This window comes from Nicrophorus vespilloides, unplaced genomic scaffold, assembly GCF_001412225.1.
Source record: "Nicrophorus vespilloides isolate i.1.1-1 unplaced genomic scaffold, Nicve_v1.0, whole genome shotgun sequence".
NCBI lineage: Eukaryota > Metazoa > Arthropoda > Insecta > Coleoptera > Silphidae > Nicrophorus > Nicrophorus vespilloides.
In genome coordinates this window covers 8,350-35,006 of record NW_017099764.1, presented here as the reverse complement: position 1 = coordinate 35,006, position 26,657 = coordinate 8,350, and the positions used below count along the sequence as shown (strand labels likewise).

General features: G+C 29.2%; 1 protein-coding gene across 1 annotated transcript in view; it reads right to left on the bottom strand.

The window, feature by feature from the left end:
- LOC108565525 (alpha-2C adrenergic receptor-like) overlaps positions 1–13,015 on the bottom strand; it is a 52,382-nt gene extending 39,367 nt beyond the window's left edge. The window contains exon 1 of the mRNA XM_017925039.1: positions 11,904–13,015. Within this exon, the coding sequence (XP_017780528.1) occupies positions 11,904–12,512 (609 nt within the window). The 5' untranslated portion in view covers positions 12,513–13,015. The remainder of the gene's footprint in view (positions 1–11,903) is intronic.
- Between the last annotated feature and the right edge of the window lie 13,642 nt (positions 13,016–26,657).

Genomic DNA, 26,657 nt, shown 5'->3' with positions numbered 1-26,657 from the left:
GAATTTCCCAGTCTTTCCTATACTAAAAATAAAACGAAGGCACGCGTCGTGGCAGTTGTAGTCGCAGGCGCAACAAAATGTTTACTTTGTATTTAGATTTCGATTGTCGAGAAGCGGAAAAGCTGCATCTATAAATATTTTATAACTTTTCGGAGCGGATTTACGACAGGACGAAAGTTCCGCGCGCCGAACTTTACAATACAATAAAGGAGAAACAAGACACTGCTAAAAAAAGAAAAAGAAAATCACAGAATAACAAAGAAGCAGTCAGATCAAAGTGATGATGATGATGAGAAATGTAAAAATTGAGTATGAAATAAATTTATTTTAGTTTTAATAAAAAAAAAAGTATAAAATTTAAATTTATCTGAATTTGCCGTCATTTGTGCAGTAAACTGTTGGAAACCCAAAAAAAAAGAAGCAATTCAAATCTTGCGTTAATTTTGGGCCACCTTTTATAATGAGTAAAAATTATACTTATAAAAATTGCAGTCAGTAAAAGTAGTTTTTTTCTTTAATAAGAAAAAAAGTTTTGATCATTTTTAGCAAAAGTTTTACGGGCAAATTATAAGAAAATTAAAGTATGAAATACAAACGAAAAGAAACTTTTTCATCGAATTAAAACGTCGTCATTTTAATAGAATAACTGCGAAGCCATCACGCGCCTTTATTACACAAGTGAGAGAGAGAGAGAGAGGAAAACCATAAAAAAAATGTAATTACACGAAAAGAAAATCGGGATTATTTCATCTGAGAGGCGTGGGTGTACGTGGAAAACAGCGTTCCGAGATGACACCCAACAAATGTTTCCAATTACAAAACGAAATGGGAACATTTCTCAACAAACTAAAAGCGGAGAGAATTTTTATTGTACAGAAAAAGATACACGTGCGAAATGCGTGTGTGTGTGCAGCACAAAATAAGTTTCGTTTCGCGCGTTTTTTATAACTCCTAAATTTGAATAATTGGGAAAAATTTAGGGAAAAGAAGAAATTTCATTTGTTCGAGAAGCGAGGCTTGCCATAAATTACGCGCGCCGCGAAAATCGCTTCCAGTAAAAATTCCGATATTCTCGAAGAAGACGGGAAATGAAAATAAGGACGAGAAGGATAAAACGCGCCGAAATCGATGTGCGAAACGTGCAAGAAGAAAACAAATTAGATGGAATGAAAGTGAAGGAAACGTTTACGTTATTACCGAGTGATAACCGGTTATGTAAATAAATCTGGACGTCGTGTTTTGCTCTAAAACCACTCTAAAATAAATGTACGAATCCGCGTATTAATAGCTCAGAATTGTGTAGTTGCAAGAGCCTCCTCCAATATTTGAATAGCGTGTTCTAATGAACTGTTTGCCTTTTGCAGAAGTGTCCTTTTCTATCCCGCGTTTCCTATCAACCGAAATATAAGAGAAGGTTGTGTTCTATTTGTCCTTCCGTAGTTTATTTTAATATTATTACGTAAAGTGTTTTCTCGTTATAACCGGTTTTCTCGAGTTTACCCCCCCAAAGGGTGTTTTCCTAAATCTCTTTTTAATGTTACTGCGTTTATGAATGACTCAGCTACGTTGTTCAAATACTCGTTAATGCACCAATTGTAGTTAACAATACACATTGCTTGGCAAAGCTTTTCCTCTCCACAATTTAAGATTTTCTTTCAAATAAGATTATGAAAACTACATCAGTTTAAGTTTCTAAAAGAAACACAATTCAATTACATAATCTATTTAGCTTTTGACAGTTGTGGTGGTTCTAATCACCACAACTGTCAATCTGTCAAAAACTTCATTTGTCAAACTTGACATCTATAGATTATACCAACTATTATGAAAAATACATCAATTTAAGTAGTTTCTAAAAGACATTGAATCTCATAAACCATTTATTTATGTTTCGACAGTTGTGATGATAAGTAAATATGTTAGAATATTCATTTCTCAAACGTTAAAAGATTGTGTCAACTGTATTGAAAAAATACATCAATTTAAGAACTTTTTACAAACAACTAAATTTAGTTATACAATGTATTTAAGTTTTGACAGCTGTGGTCATAAGTACATCAGAATCTTCATTTGTCAAACGTGACGTGAATTATTTATTTATGTTTTGACAGTTGTGTTGACATGTACAAGTTTCAAATAATTACATTTGTCAAACGTGACTGTTATAGATTATTTCAATTATTATGAAAAATATCACAGTTTAAGCAGTTTCTAAAAGCAATTCAATGTATTTACATAAGTTGTAGCAATTTTAGAACTCATACATGCAGCTGTCATTGGAAATTAACTGTCATCTATCTCCATGACAACCAACTATTTGCTATTGTTTGGAGTCTTGCAATTAGATCAATGTATTTTATATAATTTCTAAATATAAATAGTTATGAAACTAATCGGTACACTTATCAAAAAATGGTTAATTTCATAATACTAAAATTTCTATAGTGCGGACGTAATTGAGACTTTAATACTGAAATTTCTCCAACTATTACATAAATCTTCTATGATTTGATTAAAACACCTGCACTGCGCGTTATTATTATATAACTAAGGGGAAATTGCAGAACTTTAGTGCACACCGCGACCGTAAAGTAATGTTACATACAGATATAGACCAAAGGATCATAAAAGACGTAGACATAAGTTATATATATATATGTATGTATATAACATCTATAAATGCTCACATCGAATGAAGTATAGATGAGGTAATCATTATAATATAGAGTAGATATAACCGAAAGTAAATGGGACACGGTAAAGCGTCATCAATTAGGTCTTAAACGAACTAATTCAACATTTATTGGTAGTTAAATTCCAATTTATCTCTGCACCAGAAACTTTAATCTCGGCCCCTCAGACAAAGAACAAAAAAAAAGAGTAGAATTGAAGTAAACCCCGTTGCAAGAAAATTGCTGCGAAGTACAAAACCGGATTAAAAGATTCTCTCTTTTGCTTAGCCTCTTACAAGGAATTACTTATTATTATCCGTCTCATTCACAGTTTATATGACACACATTTTAATTCATTACAATCAATAATGAACTAAATCGAAATCGAAATACAAGCAGGTGTTTGATAAAACCGCAGGTGTTCAATAAGAATGCAAATGTATATGCAGGTGTTAAATAAAAACGCAGGTGTTCACGCATGTATTTAAAACACAGGTGTACATCCAGGTGTTCAATAATAAAACGCAGGTGTACATGCAGGTGTTCAATAATAACGCAGGTGTTCACACATGTATTTGAAATAAAACGCAGGTGTACATGCAGGTGTTCAATAATAACGCAGGTGTACATGCAGGTGTTCAATAATAACGCACATGTTCATGTATTTGAAATAAAATGCAGGTGTACATGCAGGTGTTCAATAATAACGCAGGTGTTTGAAACAAAACGCAGGTGTACATGCAGGTGTTCAATAATAACGCAGGTGTTTGATACAAAACGCAGGTGTACATGCAGGTGTTCAATAATAACGCAGGTGTTTGAAACAAAACGCAGGTGTACATGCAGGTGTTCAATAATAACGCAGGTGTTTGATACAAAACGCAGGTGTACATGCAGGTGTTCAATAATAACGCAGGTGTTCACGCATGTATTAAAAAACGACAAGGTGTAATATTCATGCAGGTGTTCAATAATAACGCAGGTGTACATGCAGGTGTTCAATAATAACGCAATGTTCATGTATTTGAAATAAAAGCAGGTGTACATGCAGTGTCAATAAGATGTAACGATTTGATAAAACGCAATGCATCGCAGTGTTCAATAATAACGCAGATGTTCACGCATGTATTTCAAATAAAACGCAGGTGTACATGCAGGTGTTCAATGATAACGCAGGTGTTCAATGATAACAGCAGGTGTTCAATAATAACGCAGATGTTCACGTATTTGAAATAAAACGCAGGTGTACGTGCAGGTGTTCAATAATAACGCAGGTGTACATGCAGGTGTTCAATAGAAACGTAAGTGTTTACACAGGTGTTCAATAAAAACGTAGGTGTTCTATATTTACCCGGCGCATCCACAATTCCATATAAACACAATCATAAACTTTTTAATTTTAAAATTTATATTTGTAACTTATACAAAATATATAATTAAATAATTAATTAGATATATAAAATATTTAATTATTCTGTTGGGAATAACAATGAACTATTATATTGTATATTGTGACTGAGAAATAAAATTTAAATTTGTCAACTAGAGACAATAAAGTTAATGTTGTTTTGTGAAGTAAAAGTTGAAATTTAATAAAATTATGCAACGTGTTTGCATGTAAAATGTTTTAATACGCGACATCTGTGATGCAAAGTTTAACATTGCAATTGTATATAATATTAATAATGTGAGCATGTCGACTATAAAGACGTACAATTCGTTTGTCTTATGAATTATGCGACTGTAAAAAACAAACTCGGCCTTGTAACAAATGACAATTTTTCTTCCCTTCCGCTTTCGCTAATTCAGTTAGAGGATTACGCCGTATGCAAGCGACGATAAAACTGGAAATAAAGAACATCGACATTGTCGGCAGATTTTAGTACCTTTTATGGTCCCATCCCTTCAAAGAAGTTTGCAGAACTTCCTCGGGGTTGGAGATTACTCACCCGTAGCAGCGCTCCTATGACAACTAACATTAAGGCAAGAACTCTGTCTCTAATGCAACTCAATGTTAAGTCTCATTAATTACATTTGGAACTAGTTTAGAGCGCCATAACTACTTTGTACTTCAAGTTTTGCAAGTCGTAATAACAATTGACCTTTTTAATTCATCTCCAGCATAAAAATAATAAAAATAGGAAATTAAATATAGCAGTACCTCGCTTAGTCCGGTTAATCGGTTACGTCCAAATTGTTTGTAAGAGATTACCAATATTTATATTAATGAAGTAGAGCAATAATATAGTAATGAAGTATACGAATAACTCGTATAGTACGGGTAAACGGTTAATACCGGACAAATCGAGGAAAACTAAAATAATCATTTAAGTATTAAAGTGAAAGCGAACTGATCGAATGCGTACTATGCGAAGTAATTCAAATTCAAATCGAATGTGAAAAGAAGATGTTTTGGAAGTGCTGAAAGTAATAATTGATGAGTGTAAAAGTTTGTCTTCGTTAATTGCGAAATGGAAAATAAAACGTTGTGGAAATGTGGTGGAAGAGGACAACGGTGCAAAACATCGTTTTCGCATTTGCTCGTCAATATGCAAATATTATTAACGGGTAAAACGTATTGCACCGTGGGCACACACGCGGCGGCGGCGGATGACCTGTCCAATGATTGCGCTTCGAAATGAAACATGCATCAACTGTCGCTTGGTTTTGTGTTCTTTTCGATCGTTTATTTCTAAATTTGCCATCGCTTTTTCCAATTAACATATGTGTAATTATCGTATACACGATAATAGCTTTTTGGAATTACGCAAATGAGTAACAAGAATTTTAAAAACGATGTCAACATTTCTAAGAATATAAATTTCTAATAAAGTTGCATCCACATTGAAAAAAAGACTTCAATTTACCTTTTATTTTTTCAAATTATATAATTAAATTGGATTTAAGTATTAATTTATAAAAAAAAATCTTAAACTGATAAAACTATCCTTAATTGTAATTTGTAATTTAAAGTTAATCCATTAAAGTAGAACTTTACTCTTACTCGATACAGTTAATATATAACAAACATATAAATTACGGTGGATATATCCGCCCTACCCTATCATTATACAAAATTTCATAGAAGACTAATCTTTCATGAAATATTAATCCTAACTATTTCTAATTTCAATTAACATAATCCATTACATAATTATTCATTATATTTTTACGCCATCTATAATCAAAACATGAACTTTTTTCTTATAAAATCCAATTAATAATAAGAAGTCTTTCAAAAACAATTTTAAAAATGATGTCAACATTTCTAAGAAGATTGAAAAAAAAAACATTTATTTCTAATAAAGTGTGGATGTACTGAATAAAAGACTTCAATTTACCTTTTTTTTTCAAATTTAATCTTTTGCTTAATTCTATAATTATTCTTATTTATTTGTAATAGTTAATCCATTAATAAAGATCTAAAGGATATAAAATAGTTAATTAGGTGGTGACGCCATCTATAAAGAAAAGTAGAACTTTACTCTTACTCGATAAATAAATTAAGAATATTTACGTTTTTTTTGTAGTATATATAGAACAGGGGTGGTCAAACTGTGGTTCGCGAGCCGCATGCGACTCTTCAATATTCTTGTAGTGGCTAGTTGATACAGTTCAATATATAACAAACATGTAAGTTACGGCGGATATATCCGCCCTACCCAATCATTATACAAAATTGCATGGAAGACTAATCTTTCATTAAATATTAACCCTAATTATTTCTAATTACAATTAACATAATCCATTACATAATAATTCTTCATATTTTTACGCCATCTATAATCAAAACTTGAACTTTTTTCTTATAAATTCCCAATTAATAATGAGAAGTGTTTCAAAAACAATTTTAAAAATGATGTCAACATTTCTAAGAATATTTTGAAAAAAAAAACATTTATTTCTAATAAAGTTGTATCCACACTGAAAAATTTACCTTTTTTTTCAAATTATATAATTAAATTGATTTAAGTATTAGTTTATGAAAAAAAATCTTAATCCGATAATTATCCTTATTTATTTGTAATTTATAGTTAATCCATTAATAAAGATCTAAAGAATATAAAATAATTAATTAGGTGGTGACGCCATCTATAAACAAAAGTAGAACTTTACTCTTACTCCATATATAAATTAAAAATATTTACGTTTTTTTGTAGTTTATTTATAACAGCGGTGGCCAATCATGCGGCTCTTCGAGAGTTTTGTTGTGGCTATTTGATAAAGCTAGTTGATACCGTTCAATATATAAGAAACATGTAATTTACGGCGGATATATCCGCCCTGCTCTATCATTATACAAAATTGCATGGAAGACTAATCTTTCATTAAATATTAACCCTAATTATTTCTAATTTCAACTAACATAATCCATTACAAAATAATTAATTATATTGTTACGCCATCTATTATCAAAACATGAACTTTTCTCTTATAAAATCCCAATTAACAATAAAACGTTTTTGTTGTATAGTTTATACACATATAAATATATGAATAAGAAAAGATTTAGTAATAGTTAAGCAATTTAATGAAAGTAAATAAAATATTGAAACATATTTCGAAAGCATGGATTTTTATTAGTCCTCGTTTATAAACAAATCAAGAGGCAAAGTTTATCTTTTGATGGTTTCGAGGACCAAAGAAGAAGAAAAGAGTCGTTGAAGTATCATAAAAAAAAGGTTATTGGATTGATCAATATTTGATCCCACCGAGCATAAAATCTGCAACGAAGAAGATTGGAAAACGAAGAGAAAAAAAAACAAACAAACAACAACAACAAGAAAACTTAGTTGAACATTGTGCCAGAGGAATCCGTCACAGATGAGCAGAAAAACGTCCGATTTTAGAAGTAAATAACAAAAACAGACGTGCACTCAAAACTATCCGACATTTATATCCCAAACATATTTGTTTCGCCTTGTGTTTTCGCCACTGTTTGTGCTTTGCTGAACTGAGCGAGTTGGGAGAGAACTTGAGTGATTTCCTCAAAGGAAGACCTGATACGAATTCCGTGCATTTAATAAACATGTCTCTCTCTCTCTCTGTCTCACACTCGATTCATGTTGAAAACTTGCTGTATGCAAGTTTACTTGCATTACATGAATATTGAGCGAGAATTGTTCGAAATACACCGTTACGTGACTGGAAATGGTGGAGAAGACCAATTAAGGTTTTCTCCCGTCTTTTGACGGATGATAAATAGATTACGTACACTTAATTTAGCCCATTTGATACACGGCTCTGAGCATCCTCTTTTACTTGAGTGCCTAAAGGGGGAAAAGGAGACAACATACATAAAAATGGGTGATTCATTCAAGAGTTATTAAATGCTGCACGTAATTGGACCACAATCCATTAAATTCAACTATTTTATAATTACTTTAATCATAAGTAAGCAATACATTGGAACTTCGCTAAACGAGTTTAATCCGTTCCAAAATTTCCTGAGTTTTACACGTATAGTGAAACATATTCAAAAATACACGTAATATGTGTACACATGTTTTAAAAATCATGTAGAAGACGCGAAATCCGGGAATTCTCTTCTCATCGTCACTCGTTATGCGAAACGTCGCTCGTTAAGCGAGGTTCCACTGTATTTAAATTATAAGATTATTTTGAAACTTCAATACTACAACAATACTACAATAACGTAATAATAAGAAATTGTTTCAAAGATATTTTAAATATTTAAACATTACTTATATAATAAGTAATTAACTTCTAATATTATTAATTTAGACTATGAAATTTAATTGGAAATGTGCATTCATGTATGCAAATAATTCATTGTTATTTAAAATAAACAATAAAATGAAATTTCTATAAATATTGCAAAATTATTATTAAATTAATTAATCATCTACAAATTAATATTATAATTATCAATTCCATTTACATAATTGATAATTCATAACCTTTTGTATTTTACGCTTTTTTGTGATATTTTTCTATGTAATTTTGAATAATTTTCATATAGAAAAAAACACATGTAAAATAATAGTAATAGTAACATTTCTAAGAGTATTGAAAAAAAAAACATTTATTTCTAATAAAGTTGCATCCACACTGCAAAAAATTGAAGTCTTTTTTTTTAAATTATATAATTAAATTGATTTAAGTATTAATTTATGAAAAAAAAATAAGAATTATCCTTATATTAAAAAAAATATACCAGAAAGTTTAGGAGCTGCAAAAAGTCTGGCCACCCCTGATATATAATATGTTAATTATGTAGTTCAATATATAACAAACATGTAAATTACGGCGGATATATCCGCCCTGTCCTATCATTATACAAAATTGCATGGAAGACTAATCTTTCATTAAATACATAATGATAATTTCTAATTTCAAATTATTTAATTAAATTGATTTAAGTATTAATTTATGAAAAAAAAATCCGATAAAATTATCCTTATATTAAAAAAAAATATATACCAGAAAGTTTAGGAGCTGCCAAAGGTCTGGCCATCTCTGATATATAATATGTTAATTATATAGTATATAGTTTAATATATAACAAACATGTAAATTACGGCGGATATATCCGCCCTGTCCTATCATTATACAAAATTGCATGGAAGACTAATCTTTCATTAAATATTTAATGATAATTATTTCTAATTTCAATTAACTTAATCCATTACATAATAATTTTACACCATCTATTATCAATACATGAACTTTAGCAAAAAAAAAGTTTATAGTATTTTGTAATTAATTAATTAAAAGGAAAAATTGTAAAAAAAATAAAATGAATATACTTGAAACTATTGCTAATTGATAATAATTCACAAATGTAATAACTTTTTTGACCATGATGTAATATTGTATTGTACGCAAAGTAGCGTTAATCGAACGGGTCAATAATAACGTAGCAGAAATTACGTAATTTATTGTTTTTACTAAATATGCTAATGGCTCGTTAATAGATGCGAATGTGAAGTGAAACAGGTGTGTTTTGTTTTCAATTTGCATTAAAAACAAAAAAAAACATAATAGTTTATTTTTGTACCGTTGAATTGTCACTACATAATTATTATTTCAGTTTAAATATAATACTTAAGCTAATGCAAAATAATTACACCTAAACGTATTTATATGTAGAATATAATGGATTATACAAGTTAAAAGCAATTATGTAATTAAACTAAAAACATAATAGGTTTTTTTTAAATTTTGCTGCGCAATTTGATTACTTTTTCCTATTTATTTATATGTAAAAAGTAATCTTTTTACTAATGTTGAAATCAATAATATAATAAAACACTTGCATTGTATATATTTTTGTCTTCTGTTGTGAAAGATTCAAAGAATTTCTATGTAAATAAAGTGTTCATAGAATCCGATCGTTATTGTTTGCAAACAAATTGGAACTGGTTTGTCTCTACGCAACTGATGTAAATGATCCTCTTGAAGAACACTCACACACATACACATCTATATGGAATAACCCTCGAAATGAAAACCCCTTTGAAATGGAAGAGCAATGGGAAAGTTGAGAGGAGAGAGCAGAGAAAGATATTGCAACTGAAACTTCCACACATTCGTTCTTACTCGTACACACACACACACAAAGCCCCTCTGACGAAGCATTCAAACACAAACAAATATCAAAAAGATTTTTTTTTTTTTGAAAACTTCTACTTTCATCGTAGAAACTTTGAGGGAATTGCAAAAGTTTCTAAAAAAAAATTTGTAAAAAATAAATCGACTCAATCTATAAAAAAATATGATATTTTCTTATACTAACGACATAATTCTACATTGAAATATTCCTTAAGACAATTATTTACAAAAGTAATTGGAAAATACTAAAAATAGATTGATTTGTTTGTAAATCTGTTGGTGGTTGCACTATTATGTAACACATTTATAACTAAATTCTTAAAGTTGTTTATTTTTTCATTTATTAGCAAAATATCATTTTTTTATGTATTTATAGTGTATTTACTAATTGGAAATACAGGTGATTAGTAATGTGATAACTTGATAACTGTCACAAATTACAAGTAGAAATTTTAATTTGCAAAGTGTTCATTTTGGTATTTTGTAGTAAATTTTACGAGAATTTTATAAAGTACTTACTTTGTACAAATGAGAATTTAAGTTAGTTTTTGTTATTTGTAATGTTTTAACGTATGAATAATGTATTTTCTACAAAATTTGGTAAAAGTTTATTAACTTTTGTATTGTAATAATTTGTAGTATCTTTTTTTTATATTTATAATAAGAAATCGATGCATTATAGAAGAAAAGTGTTTCTATAAAATTATGATATTTTCTTATAGCAAGGAGAATTCTACATTGAAAAATTCCTTAAGTCAATTCACTACAAACAGTGAAAAGTAAATAGAAAAAACTACGTGTATTAGTTTTTTCTATCAATTTTTGATACAAATTAAAAGTAAAGTTGTTTTTTTTTTATTTGTAATGTCAAGTTTTAATAAAAGATCATTTTTGGATGTATTAATTGTGAACATCATTTCTAATGTGTTAACTTTTGAATACAAATATTTTTTTATTATCAATAAATTTTTGTATATATTACTGATATTTCGTTATAACAGTCACAAATTAGAAAAAACGTTTTATTTTTTTCACTTGAATATGTAAACTTTTAGCTAAAACTAAGGATTTTCTAGTAACTTTACGAAAATTTGTTAAAAGTTCAACTTTATAAGTATTTATTATAATACGAATTAGATCATAAAAGTCGACTTTTGTTATTTGTAATGTGTTAACCTAAGGACAGATGTATTTTCTACAAAAAAATTTAAGAATTTGATAAAAGTATAGTAGTAATTTGTAGTGATTTGTAGATTTGTCGAAAATTCTAATACACAACATTTTTTTTTAAACTGGATTATAAATAATTCTATTTTCATAACTGACGCAAATTAAAAGCAAAGTTGCTTATTTTTTCATTTGTAACTTTTAGATAGAATTTAGTAAAATATCAATTTTTAATGTATTTTTATAGTGTTTTATAAATTAAAGTTTCTAATTTGTTAACTTTTGGATATATTCAAAGAGATTTTTTTTTGTAATTTGTTAATTTTTGGATTTTATAGTAAATTTGACAAAAATACTTCGCAATACTTCACACGAATTAAAACTAAAGTTTATAGATACATTAGAAGTTCTTTTTTTCTTGCAATGTGTTAACTTAGGTATAGAAGTAATTTCTAGTAAATTATTAATGAAGATGTTTGTAAGACTCACCTGGCATTTGGGATATTGCTCCTGAGGTTGCTGATCGACCTTCCAACCCAATAAGGGCGGTATGCAGATGAGAGCAGACAGCAGCCAAACGGCGGTGATCATCACGACGGCCCGCACCGGGGTCCTCTTCTTCAGATACTCCACAGCCTGCGTGATGCTCCAATACCGATCCAAGGAGATCAAGCACAAGTTCATGATACTGGCAGTACTCAACAGAACGTCCATAGCAGAATGGATATCGCACCACCAAGCGCCGAAGATCCAATAACCCATCAACTCGTTGGCCAACGAGAACGGCATGATTATCAATCCCAGAAAGAAATCCGCAACAGCCAACGAGGCTATGAACCAATTCTGGATATTCTTCAGCGCCTTCTCCGTGGTGATCGCGATGATCACCAGCATATTACCGACGACGACGACGATCATCAGAATAGTCACCACGATGGATGCGACCACGATCTGCGGCAGAGTGTATCCACTGGGATAGTGGTGCACCGCGACGGTTCCGTTCAGCGAACCGTTACCCAGGGTACCGTTGTCCCCGACGAGAAGCAGCATCTCCTCCACCGCCAGCGAGGCTCTAGCCGTCACATTCACCAAAGCCATCTCACAAACGCGAACTGAAAGAATGGAAACAAACTATGTACAGACGACAACACTAAAACTTTCCCGTTTTTTTTTTATTTAAATCCTCAACTATTTCTTTATTTGATTAAATTTATTTTTTTTATTATAGTCGTTGGTCCCTAAGTCGCACTAGGTGGCTTCTTCCTCTTGTGGTTATGTTACAACTACATCCTATTTACAGTACCCGTTTAACCCGAATCGGCCCGTATATCGGCGACGCGAAAACTCGAAACTCAAAACTGACCGGAAATTAAAACCTTTTTTTTTTAATTTACTTATTTTACTCCTCCCTCTCTCTTTACCAAGGAAAACTCAGATTCCTCCGTACTTCATATACTAAGTTTATTACGATTAATTTTGTTGGTAACACTAGCTAATTTAAATTTTTAAACTGATAATATTACTTTCTGATCATCGTGTTTCGGTTTTTTTGTTGTTGTTGTTTAAATTCTTGTTGTTGCTGTTGCGTTTTTTTGGCGGCGGCGGCGGTGGTTGTGTTTCTTCTTCCTTGTTTTACAATTTTATTGTTTGGTGATTAATTGTTGTTTGTATGGTGTTTTTTTAATTTTATTATTATTATATTATTGTTGTTTGTTTTTTTTTTGTTAGGTATGAGAACGTGCCACTAGGATGTGGCCCATGTGCAGAAGGCCGGCGTCTCGTCGTCGTCCTCCGCGTCGCTGGTGGCGTCTCGACGGGGCTCGCAGGGCATGTTCACGCCGTGCTGCTCGACCGCACACTGTGCGAACCGACGCGACGGCCGCTCCCGGCGCCGGGCATGCGTCGCGACGCCTCTCCTTACGCATACCGCACGCATCAACCGATGATCGTACGCCCCCTTACTAGCACGCACGCACCCACCAGCATCCACCGATCCGTACGCATACACCGAATGCACCGACGCCGCGGCGATCGCCTCTCCTAATTAAGGATTAACGCTCTCCATCAATTATTCCCTTTGACTGTGCGCCGCAGGACCAGTTGCATCCACTTGCTCATACCAGATGAAATACGATAAGATATCAAAATTTAAGATCACATTCTAGCATAATACCATCATATTTTTAGTAGTCCTAGCAATTTAGTTGTCTACATCTATCACATCATGACTTAACAACATCATAATTCATTTTATATTTGATTATACAAAAAGGTAATAGGAAATAGTTAACATTGAGATATTACATTCATTCTATTTGAACTTGAACTAGTCATATCAAAAAAATATAATCTATTTTATCATAAGTTAACAACAGTAAGATTTATTTCTGTTTTGAAGTCTTGGGAACTTGAACAGTTTACATTACAAAGTAATATAATGTCCTTGGAACTTAGTAATTATCATCAAACTGTTAATGCTATATTCATTCTTATTCTGTAGACTTGGGAACTTGAATTGGTCATATCAAATAGATGTTGTGTCCAACCACTAAATTATACGTTATTAACAGACCAATATGCAGATTAGACAGATCCCACCAAACTGCAGAAACATACTTATTTTTATATAAATAAACCAAAGAACATTTGATCTTGTTTTTTTTTTTACTGATAATTTAACAAATTCAAAATATTAAAGAAATTAATTTATGTTTTTTACACTTTAACAGTTGCATCCATTTGCTCATACCAGATGAAATACGATAAGATATCAAAATTTAAGATCACATTCTAGCATAATACCATCATATTTTTAGTAGTCCAAGCAATTTAGTAATCTACATCTATCACAGCAAGTTTCATTTTATATTTGATTAGACAAAAAGGTAATAGGAAATAGCTAACATTGAGATATTACATTCATTCTATTTAAACTTGAACTGGTCATATCAAAAATAATATAATCTAGTTTATGATATAAGTTAACAACAGTAAGATTCATTTCTTTTTCGAAATCTTGGGAACTTGAACAGTTTATATTACAAAAAAATATGATGTCCTTGGTACTTAGTAATTGTCATCAAGCTGTTAATATCTTAACAACAATAAGATGTTATATTCATTCTTATTTTCTAAACTTGGGAACTTGAATTAGTTATATCAAATATAAATAGGAAATCTTAGAAACGTAGTAATCTTCATATTGCTAATAAGTTATCAATAGAAAGATGCATTTGTTATTTTGAATCTTGGGAAATTAGTAATTTTCATCTTAGTTAATTCATTCTTTTTTTTGTAGTCTTTGGAACTTTGGTATCAAAAAAAAATGAAACTTGCTTCTTCATCTTGCTCTTAAGATTTTCAAAAAAAAATAAGTTTCAATATTGTGTCTTTGACTCTATAGGAAATGGACAAAATATAGGGTGTCCCAAAATTAAATCAAGAAGTAATTTTGTTTTTATTGATTCATAACGTATACAATGTAAGGTTATGTATTATGCAATATTTTGAAAATAATGAAAGTTTGGCAGAAGTTTGAAATTTTCATAAAAAGTATGGTCGAAATAGATATTAATTAAAAAAATCAGGGAGACTGGATCAATTAGATAATTGAATAACATGTAGTCATGGATAATTTCGAAGAATGCGTCCATACCAAGAAAGCCGTGTAAACTATTTACCACTATTTACCTAATATGCTATAGCAGGGGTTCTCAATTTTTTTCGGTTTGCAGCACCCTGAGTATATCAGAATTTTTCCGAGGTGTCTTATGTCGAAACATTGGTCTATCTCAGGTCGAAATTTTTGTTAATATATCAGAATTTTCGCGGCGCACAGTTTGGGAACCCCTGTACTATATAATAAATAACCTTATACTGTATACTTTATGAATCAATAAAAAAATATACAATTTGCAGTTAAAAACCTGAATTTTCCATTAAAATTACTTCTTGCGTGAATTTTGGGACACCCTTTATATCTTTTATACCGAATTCATCAAAACTGTTGATATATTTAGAGGTTTTAAATGAATACAAGAATATGATAAAAATAAATCTTTGAGTTAATGGTTTATTGTATAATGTTGCATAAATATACTTGTTTCTTTTTTAGAAGACATTTTTTCTACAAAAAGAAGGAATGCTGTGCTGGCAATGCTACCAATATAAATTTTTATACAAAATATCTAGTTACATCACTAAGATTTTGTTTTAGTATATTGTGACTAAATATAAACTAAAGTTACTAACTTTTTAGATTGAAGTAGAAAATGATTTACTTACGCAACTTTCATTAAAACGTTAGGATAATCAAATGTGAAGAGAATATTCATGGATTTGATGCAATTTCACAATTTAATAGTTGATATTGTCTCATAATTTGTTGGAGTATTGTTGAACGTTTGTTGATTCGTTGTCATAGCAATGAAGACAAATCCATAATTAATACCAATCACTGAAAATTAAAACAAAAAAGTTAAAAGTTAAAGTTTATGAAATAAGTTATAATCACATTTAGTTATACTTTGTTCTATCTTTGATAACATTTTATGATTAATGGTCAGTAAAGAGATGAGATAAATTCAGTAATTTCACCTTAACATGATTTCATAATCATCAAATTGTATCAAAGTTCTTGTTGAATTCATATAAAATATAAAAAAGATATAAACTTATCCATAATCACAAATAATTCGCACTTTCTAAGCTCTGTTTCTAATAAATAACACATTCACTTCACGACCCGATTTGACCTACTCGAACTGACACCCAAATGTCAAAATATTTTAATAACAACATGAGAAAACACACTTGGATCTTCAAAACATATTTTTTTTTATATATATAAACCAAAGAACATTTGATCTTGTGTTTTCTTAATGAAAATCTAACAAATTAAAGAAATTACTTTTTTTACACTTTAAATGATGATTTGCTAAAATCTTTAGTAATTTCATTGAAATGCAAATAAAATGATGAATGACTTCCAAATCTAAATTAATGATACAGCTTAAATCGGATGACGAAACGAATTTTTGATTCAATTTAATAAATTTACATCACAATTATAATTAAAATTCTTGTAGACTTTCAACGATTAATTCTAATAATATTTTGACAAAATAATTTACTTTTAATAACGACTTTTCTTATTTATAAATCTGAAGTCAATAATTTTATACAAATAAAACAATTTTGCAAAGATTTAGTTTTGAAATTGTTATGAGGTAATGCGAACTATATGTATATATTATAATTAAACTAAATATTAGTTTCGAATTTACTAAAACTGACAATTTGACGATGATGATTAGGTCGAAGGGCCTAAAACATTAACTAAACTGTGTGCGGTTCGATAAGGCCCTTAAGTTTAGGACAGCTTAAGATAAATTGATGCGGTCAATTTCGTGTTAAACGATGTCAAACTCAAACACGAACTGGAAATTCAACAAAAACAAAACAGTTTCAACAGAAAATTGTAAAATAAATAAAAATTGTTTATTTAATGTTAATTTTTGTAAACTTAAGAAAAAATCAATAGTTGTTGGTTTTAATTAGCAAATTGTATCTAAAAATCTACATAAAATGATTGTTTTTAAGACAAGTTTGGAAAAAAGATCACCAATTCAAATATTGTCCTCATCGTTGCTTAACTTTTATAATCTGAAAATTATTGAATTATTATTATATTTTAACTAATTTACGTTTAATTATATAGTTTATAATACAAATGTCTATTGACCATAAAGTTTTTAACTTAATTAATTATTAATTGATAATCAATAATTATTATGAAGTTTATGTTGGAATTTAAAAAAAAATTGGTAAATTTTTTTTGTGAAATATCAAAAAATGACGAATTATGAAGTTTTTATTCAAATTGGCTATTGACTACAAAATTCCAAACTTTATGTAATAATGTAGTTGATTTAAGAAATAATCAATTCAAAAACTGATTATTTTCGTTGTAACTTTTGTTAGATTTTCTTTAACATATAGCATTTACAAAAGCTTATATAATTACTGTATAACTTCCGTAAGTGAATACAGTTTGGAACCGCGTTTCGGTGGAAACCGCATTCGAAGGGTTTATAGATAAACTTTGTTAAAGTGTTGGAGAGAAACTGGCAATAAATAATGATTTTAATAAATGAGTTGTTTGCACAAACTGCATATAATATTTCGCGTTTATCTAGGTAGAATAATGCGATGTGTGTGTATGGAGGAAGGGTGAATGTGGGTGTTCTCTGTACGTCTGCGAGTACATGAATCCCGGTGTGTAAACATTTAATGGAACATTTTCTGCGAGGATTTATGCCATGCGAAAACGCACAACGCAGACCGTGATTTATGCAAGAGTGCAAAACATATGTTTTATGCAGGCCCCGAGGTTTCCTGCAAAACCCCCTCAACAGCGACGACCCCATCATACACTCATAACTTATACAACCTTTCACGTTTCGATCGTTTAATCTGCAGTCCACCCCACCGAATCCTTCATTAAAATAAAAAATAAAAACAATGAGCAAGATTTATACAATTTTCTTTAATTAATTATTTTTTATGTAGAAAAGAAATAATAGTTTTATAATTATTGACATTTACAAAGTTTTAATATTTACAAATTAAATAAAATTAAAAACAAATTGAATGAATTTTTTTTAACTATTTTTGCAGAATTCAATTACTTATTTGTATCTAATCGTTAATTTACTTTAATTAGTTATTTTTGATGACGAAAACAAATAATTCTTGTAATAAATAAACTAAGTTTCAATATTTGCAAATTAAGAAAAACTTTCAAAAATTTTGCATTTTTTAAAATAAAATGTTTAATTATGTGGATTTTTTTAGAGATTTCAGTTATGTAATCTTTAATGTAATTTTTGATGATGGAAAAAATAAATTTATTTAATTAATAACGTTAGCTTTAATACTTGAAAATTAAATAAAATTATATAAATGAAAATTTGCAATTATGTAGATTTTTTTGCAGATTTCAGTTACATATTTGTATCTTACTGTCTTTAATAATTTGTGTTGAAGGAAACAAATATTTTTTGTAAATTAAATTAAATTTCAGGTTCTTTTTAACTGAAAATTTGTTTTTTTTTGTAGATTTCAGTTAAATATTTGTATCCAACCGTTAAATTACTATATTTATTAGTTTTTGTTGAAGGAAACAAATATTTTTTTAGTTTTTATTTGCAAATTAAGTAAAATTTTCCAAAATTTTACTTTTTTTAAATGAAAATTAATAATTGTGTAGATTTTTTATAGATTTTAGTTACATATTTGTATCTAATCATTAATTCAGTTATTATCTATAATGTTTTATTAATAAACTATCAATATTTTCAAATTAAATAAAATGCAAGAAAAATCACTTTTTACAAATGAAAATTTGTTGTTTTTGATAATGGAAACTTTGATAATGGAAATTTTGTAATTAATATACTTAGATTCAATATTTGCAAATGAAATAAAATTTTAGTATTATTTAAATGAAAATTTGTAAATAATTGTTTTTTTTTTTTGTAGATTTCAATTATTTACTTTAATTAGTTATTTTTAAGGATAGAAACAAATGATTTGTGTATTTAACATACTTAATTTCAATATTTGCAAATTAAATAAAATTTTAGAAAATTTCGGTTTTATTTTTTAAATTAAACTGTAATTAATTGGATTTTTTTGCAGATTTCAGTTACACATTTGTATCTAGTCATTAAATTACTTTCTTTAGTTATTTCTGATGAAGGAAACAAATAATTTTTATAATTAACAACCTTAGTTTAAATATTTATAAATTAAATAAAATTTCTGTTTTTTTTTAATGAAAATTTGTAATTATGTGATTTTTTTGCAGATTTCAGTAACATATTTGTATCTTACCGTTAAATTACTGTATTTAAATATTTTTGTTGAAGCAAACAAATATTTTTTTTTTTGTAATTAACAAACTCAGTTTCAATATTTGCAAATTAAATCAAACTTTAAAAAAATCACTTTGTTTCAAATGATTTTTTATAATTATGTGGATTTTATTGCAGATTTCAATTACATATTTATATGTAATCATTATCTTACTTTATTTAGTTATATTTAATAAAGACAACAAATCAGTTTTGTTTTAACATACTTAATTTTAATATTTGCTAATTACAAAATTTAATTTTTTTAATTATGTGGATTTTTTGAAGATTTCAGTTACTTATTTATATCTAATCCATTAATTAGTTATATTTGATGATGGAAACATTTTCTAATTAACAACCTTAGTTTTATTATCTTTAATTTGCATAAAATTTTCAAAAGTTTTCAAAATAAATAAAAACTTGCAGATTTCAAATAATTTAAATGAAAAGTTTATAATTTTGTGGAAACTTCAAGTACTACAAAATTGCTTTTACATATTACATCCTGAGGTAGTTCTTAAGTGTAATACCTTTTTGATGAAACTGTAAATTTCCTCCATCACCTTCTTCCCTTTTCCCCTGCTTACCCTGAGGACGGGATTTATGTGTGTGTGTAAGTGTGTATTGCAACAAACCGCGGTCGAAGGGATATTTTGAGCGTAAAATTGATACTCCTCTGTACAAGGGCAGTATCGGGTTTAGATTACAACCACACAATACATTCGAATTCGGATGCTGCTGCTTCTGAGAATAGTGGATGGAATGGGGTTTGGATGGGGCCTTTGGCCCACTTAAATAATAGCGTCGTCCTGCAACCCTTATCTTTTAATTCGGAACGAGAGGAGAACGTCATCCCCAAAAGGCATTAATCAAGAACCACCTCTTCCTCCTATCGCCTTTCCTCCTCCTCATTCTTCTTCACCCCATCCACCCACAGCGCCGATTCCCAATTACCAGATTCAATTAAAATATTGATCTGCGAGGCGCGGGAATCAAAAGAACAAAAGAAAATAATAATAAGAAGAAGAACGAGAAACAGTCGAGGAGGAGCAGTTTACAGGTACGATTTTCATCCCTCCCCTATTGTTGCAGCAAGGAAGAACGTAATTTAACATTCGATAATTAAATTCTATTGTATAATTGGGTAATAAAGTGTTTTTGTCTTGACTACACGAAAATATTCCGAATATTCATAAGTTCACTTAATGACCTTCTCTTCAAATAATTAATTCTAAGCGGATTTATTTATGCGTTCATTCAAATTTCATTCTGATTGTACATTATTTATAATGGTCGTTAGCCTTTTTGGAACCAATTAAAATTTTGTACATTAATGAATAATTTATCGCTTTTAAAATATAGATTATACGTCTTTTCATTGAGATCAAGTTTTAAGTGCGTATTATACACCGAAACTTAATTTGAGAATAGTTCAAACTATTGAATATATGCATATTATACATGTTTAGTGGAATGGAATAATGATAGTTATGAAAAAAATAAAAAGATGCGTATTATATACGAAAATTGTAAGTTTATATTTTAGGTGCGTATTATATACGAAAAAAAAATTGTATGAATTTGATTGAAGAATAGTTAAGACATTCGAGTGAATGAGTTTATATATTGTCTATATAATTTTTAGTTATTTTTGAGAAATGAATTCGGTAACAATTAATTAGGTGCGCATTATATACCAAACAAATGCGGTATTGATTTAATTTGAGAAAATTTTGAATCATTTTATAGTCTTTATATATTTTCATTTGTAAATGAGAATAATACTTTTGAGTTTATATTATAAGTGCGTAACGTGAGTGAAAATGAAACTTGTATGATTATATTTTAGGTGCGTATTATATACGAAAAACAAAATGGTATGAATTTGATTGAAGAATAGTTTAGTCATTTGAATGCATGGGTTTAAATATAAGTTTTAGTTACATTTGAGAAATAAATTCGGTAATAAATAATTGGGTGCGTATTATATACGAAACGAATGCGGTAATCATTTAATTTGAGAAAAGTTTGAATATGTGATTGAATCATTTTATAGTCTTTATACATTTTCATTTGTATATAAGAACAAAACGTGTGCGTATAAAGTTTAAGTGCGTATTATATACGAAAAAAAATTGGAATAAAATTGATTGATGTAATATCTATACAAATTTTATTTATATTTGAGAAATAAAATGGTGAAACAATAATTTAGTGCGTATTATATATAAAAAACATATAGTATTAACATGATTTGAGAAAAATTTGAAAATGTGTTTGTATGTGTTTATATTGTTACTATACATTAATAGTCTTATATAGAAAGGAAATCCGTCACATCAAATATTAGATGCGTATTATATACGAAAATATCCAATTTATTTGAAAATATTGTGAACATTACGAATAGATGAATTTTTATTCTAAATATGTTATTAGTTGTAATTAAAAAGGAAACTTGTCAAATTTTGGATGCGAAAAACTACGATTTATTTGGAGAATCTCTTTGATTTCAAGAATGAAATAAAGCTGTAATGAAATTATGTAATTAGTAAGTCAAGTCTGCTCCAATTTATTGTCGCATATAAGAGTAACGCACATAATTTTAGATGCGTATTATACACGAAAATTTCCAATTTATTTGATAATATTTTAAACAAAAGAAAACTTGTCAAATTTATATTATATATGAAAACATTGATTTGTAAATTATCTGCGTTATTTACAATTTTTTTAAGAATTATAAACAAATAATAGGTGCGTATTATACAACGAAAAAAAACTTCGTATGCACTTGCTTTGAAAATAATTTTGTAGTGAAGAATTCGTCTGAAAAAAAAACTACCATTTATTTTGGGGAAACTCATTGAATTCGAAGTTGAAAGAAAAAGCACGAACGACAATAATGAGATTATGTAATTAGTAAGTCAGGACTGCTCCAATTTATTGTATTTAACCTGAAATGCTGCAAGAGGTTAGACGTAGTGTGTAAAAAGAGTAATAGAAACAAGAAAAAAAAACAAGGATAAAACGCAAGGACGAGTAGAGAATACCCTGCATTTCCTTCTCCGCTCTTATTCTATTTCCTCTACGTTTTATTCTTATCCTTCCGATGCGGCCCATGAAATATGCATGAAAATATTTCGCAAGACAATCGCAATAATACGTTCGTATACGATTCGGGTGCGGAACATAAAGTGTTCCCTTCCTTTCCTATGTGTGTGTATCATCTCTCTTTCTTGTACGTATCTTTGAATATTTGTATGTGTTTGTGTGTACGTACACTGAATAGGGGGAGTGGTAGCTCTCTGAAAACATCTGTAGGGACCTTTTGGCCCTTTATGTGCGCGAGTTTTGGACCACGACCTGCCCCAATGACGTCGATACGTGCCCCAGTGACGTAAAACGAACGGCGCCGCCGCCGCCTGCTGCTGCTTCTGCTTTCCACCATCCCTCCCGTTTCCACCCTCCAAAAACCGAAACCGTACGACAAAGATTATTTTCCGTTTATCCCCTGAAGCGACTTTATTTAATTGCCGCTGCAGAATGTTTCGCTTCTGAGATCCGATAAAAACCAACCTTTCATATTTATTCCAAAAAAAAAAACACATCAAAAACCACCCTCAATCGCGCAACAACCGAAAAGTTACTCTCATTTCTTGTTCCATTCACTAAATCCCAAATTTCCTTTATACCTGCAAAGAAAGTAAAAATTCCACAATTACATTTTCTTTGTAATAACTTCACTTTTTATTGAATTGCTCGGCCACTACATAAGATATTAAGACCATTGAAAATGCAGATTAAATAGAAAACTATGGTCTTTCCAACGGCTGTACTGAAAGATTCGTAGTTTGTACCATTCGTTAGTTATAAGCTGTTAAATTTGAACAATGAAAGCAATATTTTTCAATTTTGTAATGACTTCACTTTTTATTGAATTACTCGGCTACTACATAAGATATTAAGACCATTGAAAATGCAGATTAAATAGAAAACTATGGTCTTTCCAAAAACTATACTGAAAGATTCGTAGTTTCTACCGTTCGTTAGTTATAAGCTGTCAAATTTGAACAATAAAAGCATTTTTTTAAATTTTGTAATGACTTCACTTTTTATTGAATTACTTGGCCACTACATAAGATATTAAGACCATTGAAAATGCAGATTAAATAGAAAACTATGGTCTTTCCAACGGCTGTACTGAAAGATTCGTAATTTGTACCATTCGTTAGTTATAAGCTGTCAAATTTGAACAATGGAAGCAACTTTTTTCAATTTTGTAATGACTTCACTTTTTATTGAATTACTCGGCCACTACATAAGATATTAATACCATTGAAAATGCAGATTAAACAGAAAACTATGGTCTTTCCAACGATTATACTGAAAGATTCGTAGTTTGTACCATTCGGTAGTTATAAGCTGTCAAATTCGAATAATGAAAGCAATTTTTTTCAATTTTGTAATGACTTCAATTTTTATTAAATTACTCGGCCACAACATAAGATGTTAAGACTATTGAAAATGAAAATTAAATAGAAAACTATAGTCTTTCCAACGACTATACTGAAAGATTCGTAGTTTGTACCATTCGTTAGTTATAAGCTGTCAAATTTGGACAATGAAAGCAATTTTTTTTTCAGAAGTAACTCTTTTCTTTTCTTAAATAATTGATTATTACATAAGAAAGAGTAACTTTAGACAATATATTTGATTATTTTGAAAATATTTATTTGATAAGAACGAACGAACTTTTGATAAATTTAGTATTTTAGAAGAATATATTTTTATCAAAAAATGATACAAAAATTACTGATCTTAATTTATAAACAAAATGTTATATTATGTAATTATTCATGGAGTCGAGTATAAATCTGTAAGAAAAAGAAAATGTTTGCATGAAGAAAACTTCGTTAAGAACTTTCTTTATTTTTGTTTTATAAAGTAATAATCCTCATAATTCACGTGGAAACACCTCGAAACGAAAGTTTTAATTATAGTTCAGTAAGTGCAAATTGCATTTATAGTGGAAATTAAATATCCAGTGAAGAGAATTTGATATAAAACAAGAAGAAAAAAAGGTGTATATAAGGAAGGAAGGAAGCAAGGTTCTTCCCGTGAAAATGATGAACCAGAAGATTTAATTTTGTATCATCAAAGTTTTAATTAAACTGTCCACCTTCTCTCTCTCTCGTGTTTTTTTTTCTTCTCTCTTCGATTTTCTTCGTGCCTCGCACTTTTCTTCGCTCCTATTTTTAATTCCTCTCCGCGCTAATCCTTTAATACGACGTGGAGAAATCGATGTCTCTAGAGTGTGAGTGAAAGAGAGAGAGAGAGACTTGACTTGGTGTTTCGCAGCTTCTACGCCCATGCAGGCAGGCAGGAAGGAACGACACCATTCGCAGCTGGCATTGATTAATAAATCTCTATACAATTACGCAATCGTCGTCGTTATTGTTGCAGAAACTGGCTCGAATGTTTGCGATGATCGGATTATTGGGTTATCCATTGGATCGGACGAAGGCCGTTAACATCGACCGACAAAACATAATTGATTGACGCATCCCGTCCATCCATTTAACACACAAAAGGAATCCCAATGCACTTTTATACCACTGAAATGAACAGACATCAATTAATTTCAGCTAACAAGATCGAAATACGCACTGAAACGAGTTTTCCGTGGAATAGTTCAGAAATTGCCTCATAGATGGCGTCCTCCAAAAGTGTCAATTTTACAACGCCATCTATTGATTCGTTTCAGATCCTTTATGATTTACCTATTTGTATATCAAAAAGAACTTCTACTAGAAAAATGAAGAATTCAAGCAAACAAACGTATCTTAATTTTGCAAAAAAAATGTAATAATTTTAATTCAGAATCAATATTTAAATTGAAATTACATAATATATACAATATTTGACATACATTTCTCTTTTGAATCTGAGATGTGATGAATAAATTACATACGTACGAATCTTAATGGTAAATTCTGGAGATCACAGAAATGTCCCTGCTGTTTTCTCGTTTTCTTTTTTCTTCTAGTTTTCTTTTGCTTTTTTTCTCCCGTGGCGAATTTTACATACGCAAGAAACATCAAAGCTGAGTTTTCTTTTTTTATATTATGTAGAAATTATATTCATCGAACTAAACTAAATATGTGAGCAAAATGTATGTTATTTTCGTTCCCCTTTCATGAATCGTTTAAATGTAAAATATATTCTCATACGATGTAACAAAAAAAATTTCGTTTTCTTACCCACCTTTATTATTTTTTATCAAATAAACTTTAGATCAAATAGAAAACATGATTATAAAAATGTAGATTTTTTCAGCGAGTTCATATGAAATTATCATGTGTGGTTATCCTGAAATTAATGAAAATTTGAAGAATGTGAATTTTCAGCATTGATGGCAGGACAAACTTGCAAGGTGATAGTTGGAAAGGTAAGATTTTAGAAGTAATCAGCGATAAATACAAATTTAAAAAAAGTAGAGAGAAAAGTTATTTTTCATGTAAAATTCTGAGTGCGGAGAAGAGAAGTATAAATGAGAATGTAGAAGGAAAGTGTGAAATATGAAAGCCACAGAATAAATTAAACTTATGTTTGAAGGTTTTTTTTGAAAGAAAAATAATAAAGTTCAATTTTTGAGAAAGAAAGTGTGGAAAAACGTTGGAAAATTTAATCAACTTTAAATTAAAATATGAGTACGAAACACTGAAAAAATTATGATAAATATGAATATAATTAATCTTCAGTTCATTGAGATATGGAAAATCATTGAAAACTTATTATATTTTGTAAAGAAAAAAATATTTTTTTATAATTATTTATTTTGCAAATATCGAAGATTTGCACGGAAAATAAACGAATTGCAGAAATACTTGGTTTTGATTTATCTCCTCAAATATTTACTGGTAGCTAAAAATAGTCTAACGTAGTTTGATTTATTTAGAGAAGACGCAATTCCGAAGAGAATTATAATAAAAAAATAATTAAATTTAAAGATTTTTTTTTCTTCTTGCATAATTATTATATAAACTCAATAAAAAAACAACATTGTGTTAAATTACGAATTTAAACTATGCAATAAATTGTAGGATTGTAGCAATTCCTGCGAGTCTTTATGAAAACATAAGGATTTTTCGAGTACGTAAATAAAATTGTAGAACTTTTCAAATCTAAATAAATCAAAATTTTGTTTATTATTTCACTTCAAAGTGGAAAAGTGTTTGGAATATTTATAGCCAGATAATGTTTCAAATAAATCTGCAATAATAATCATTCAACATTTGTTATCGATTTCATATTTTCTTTA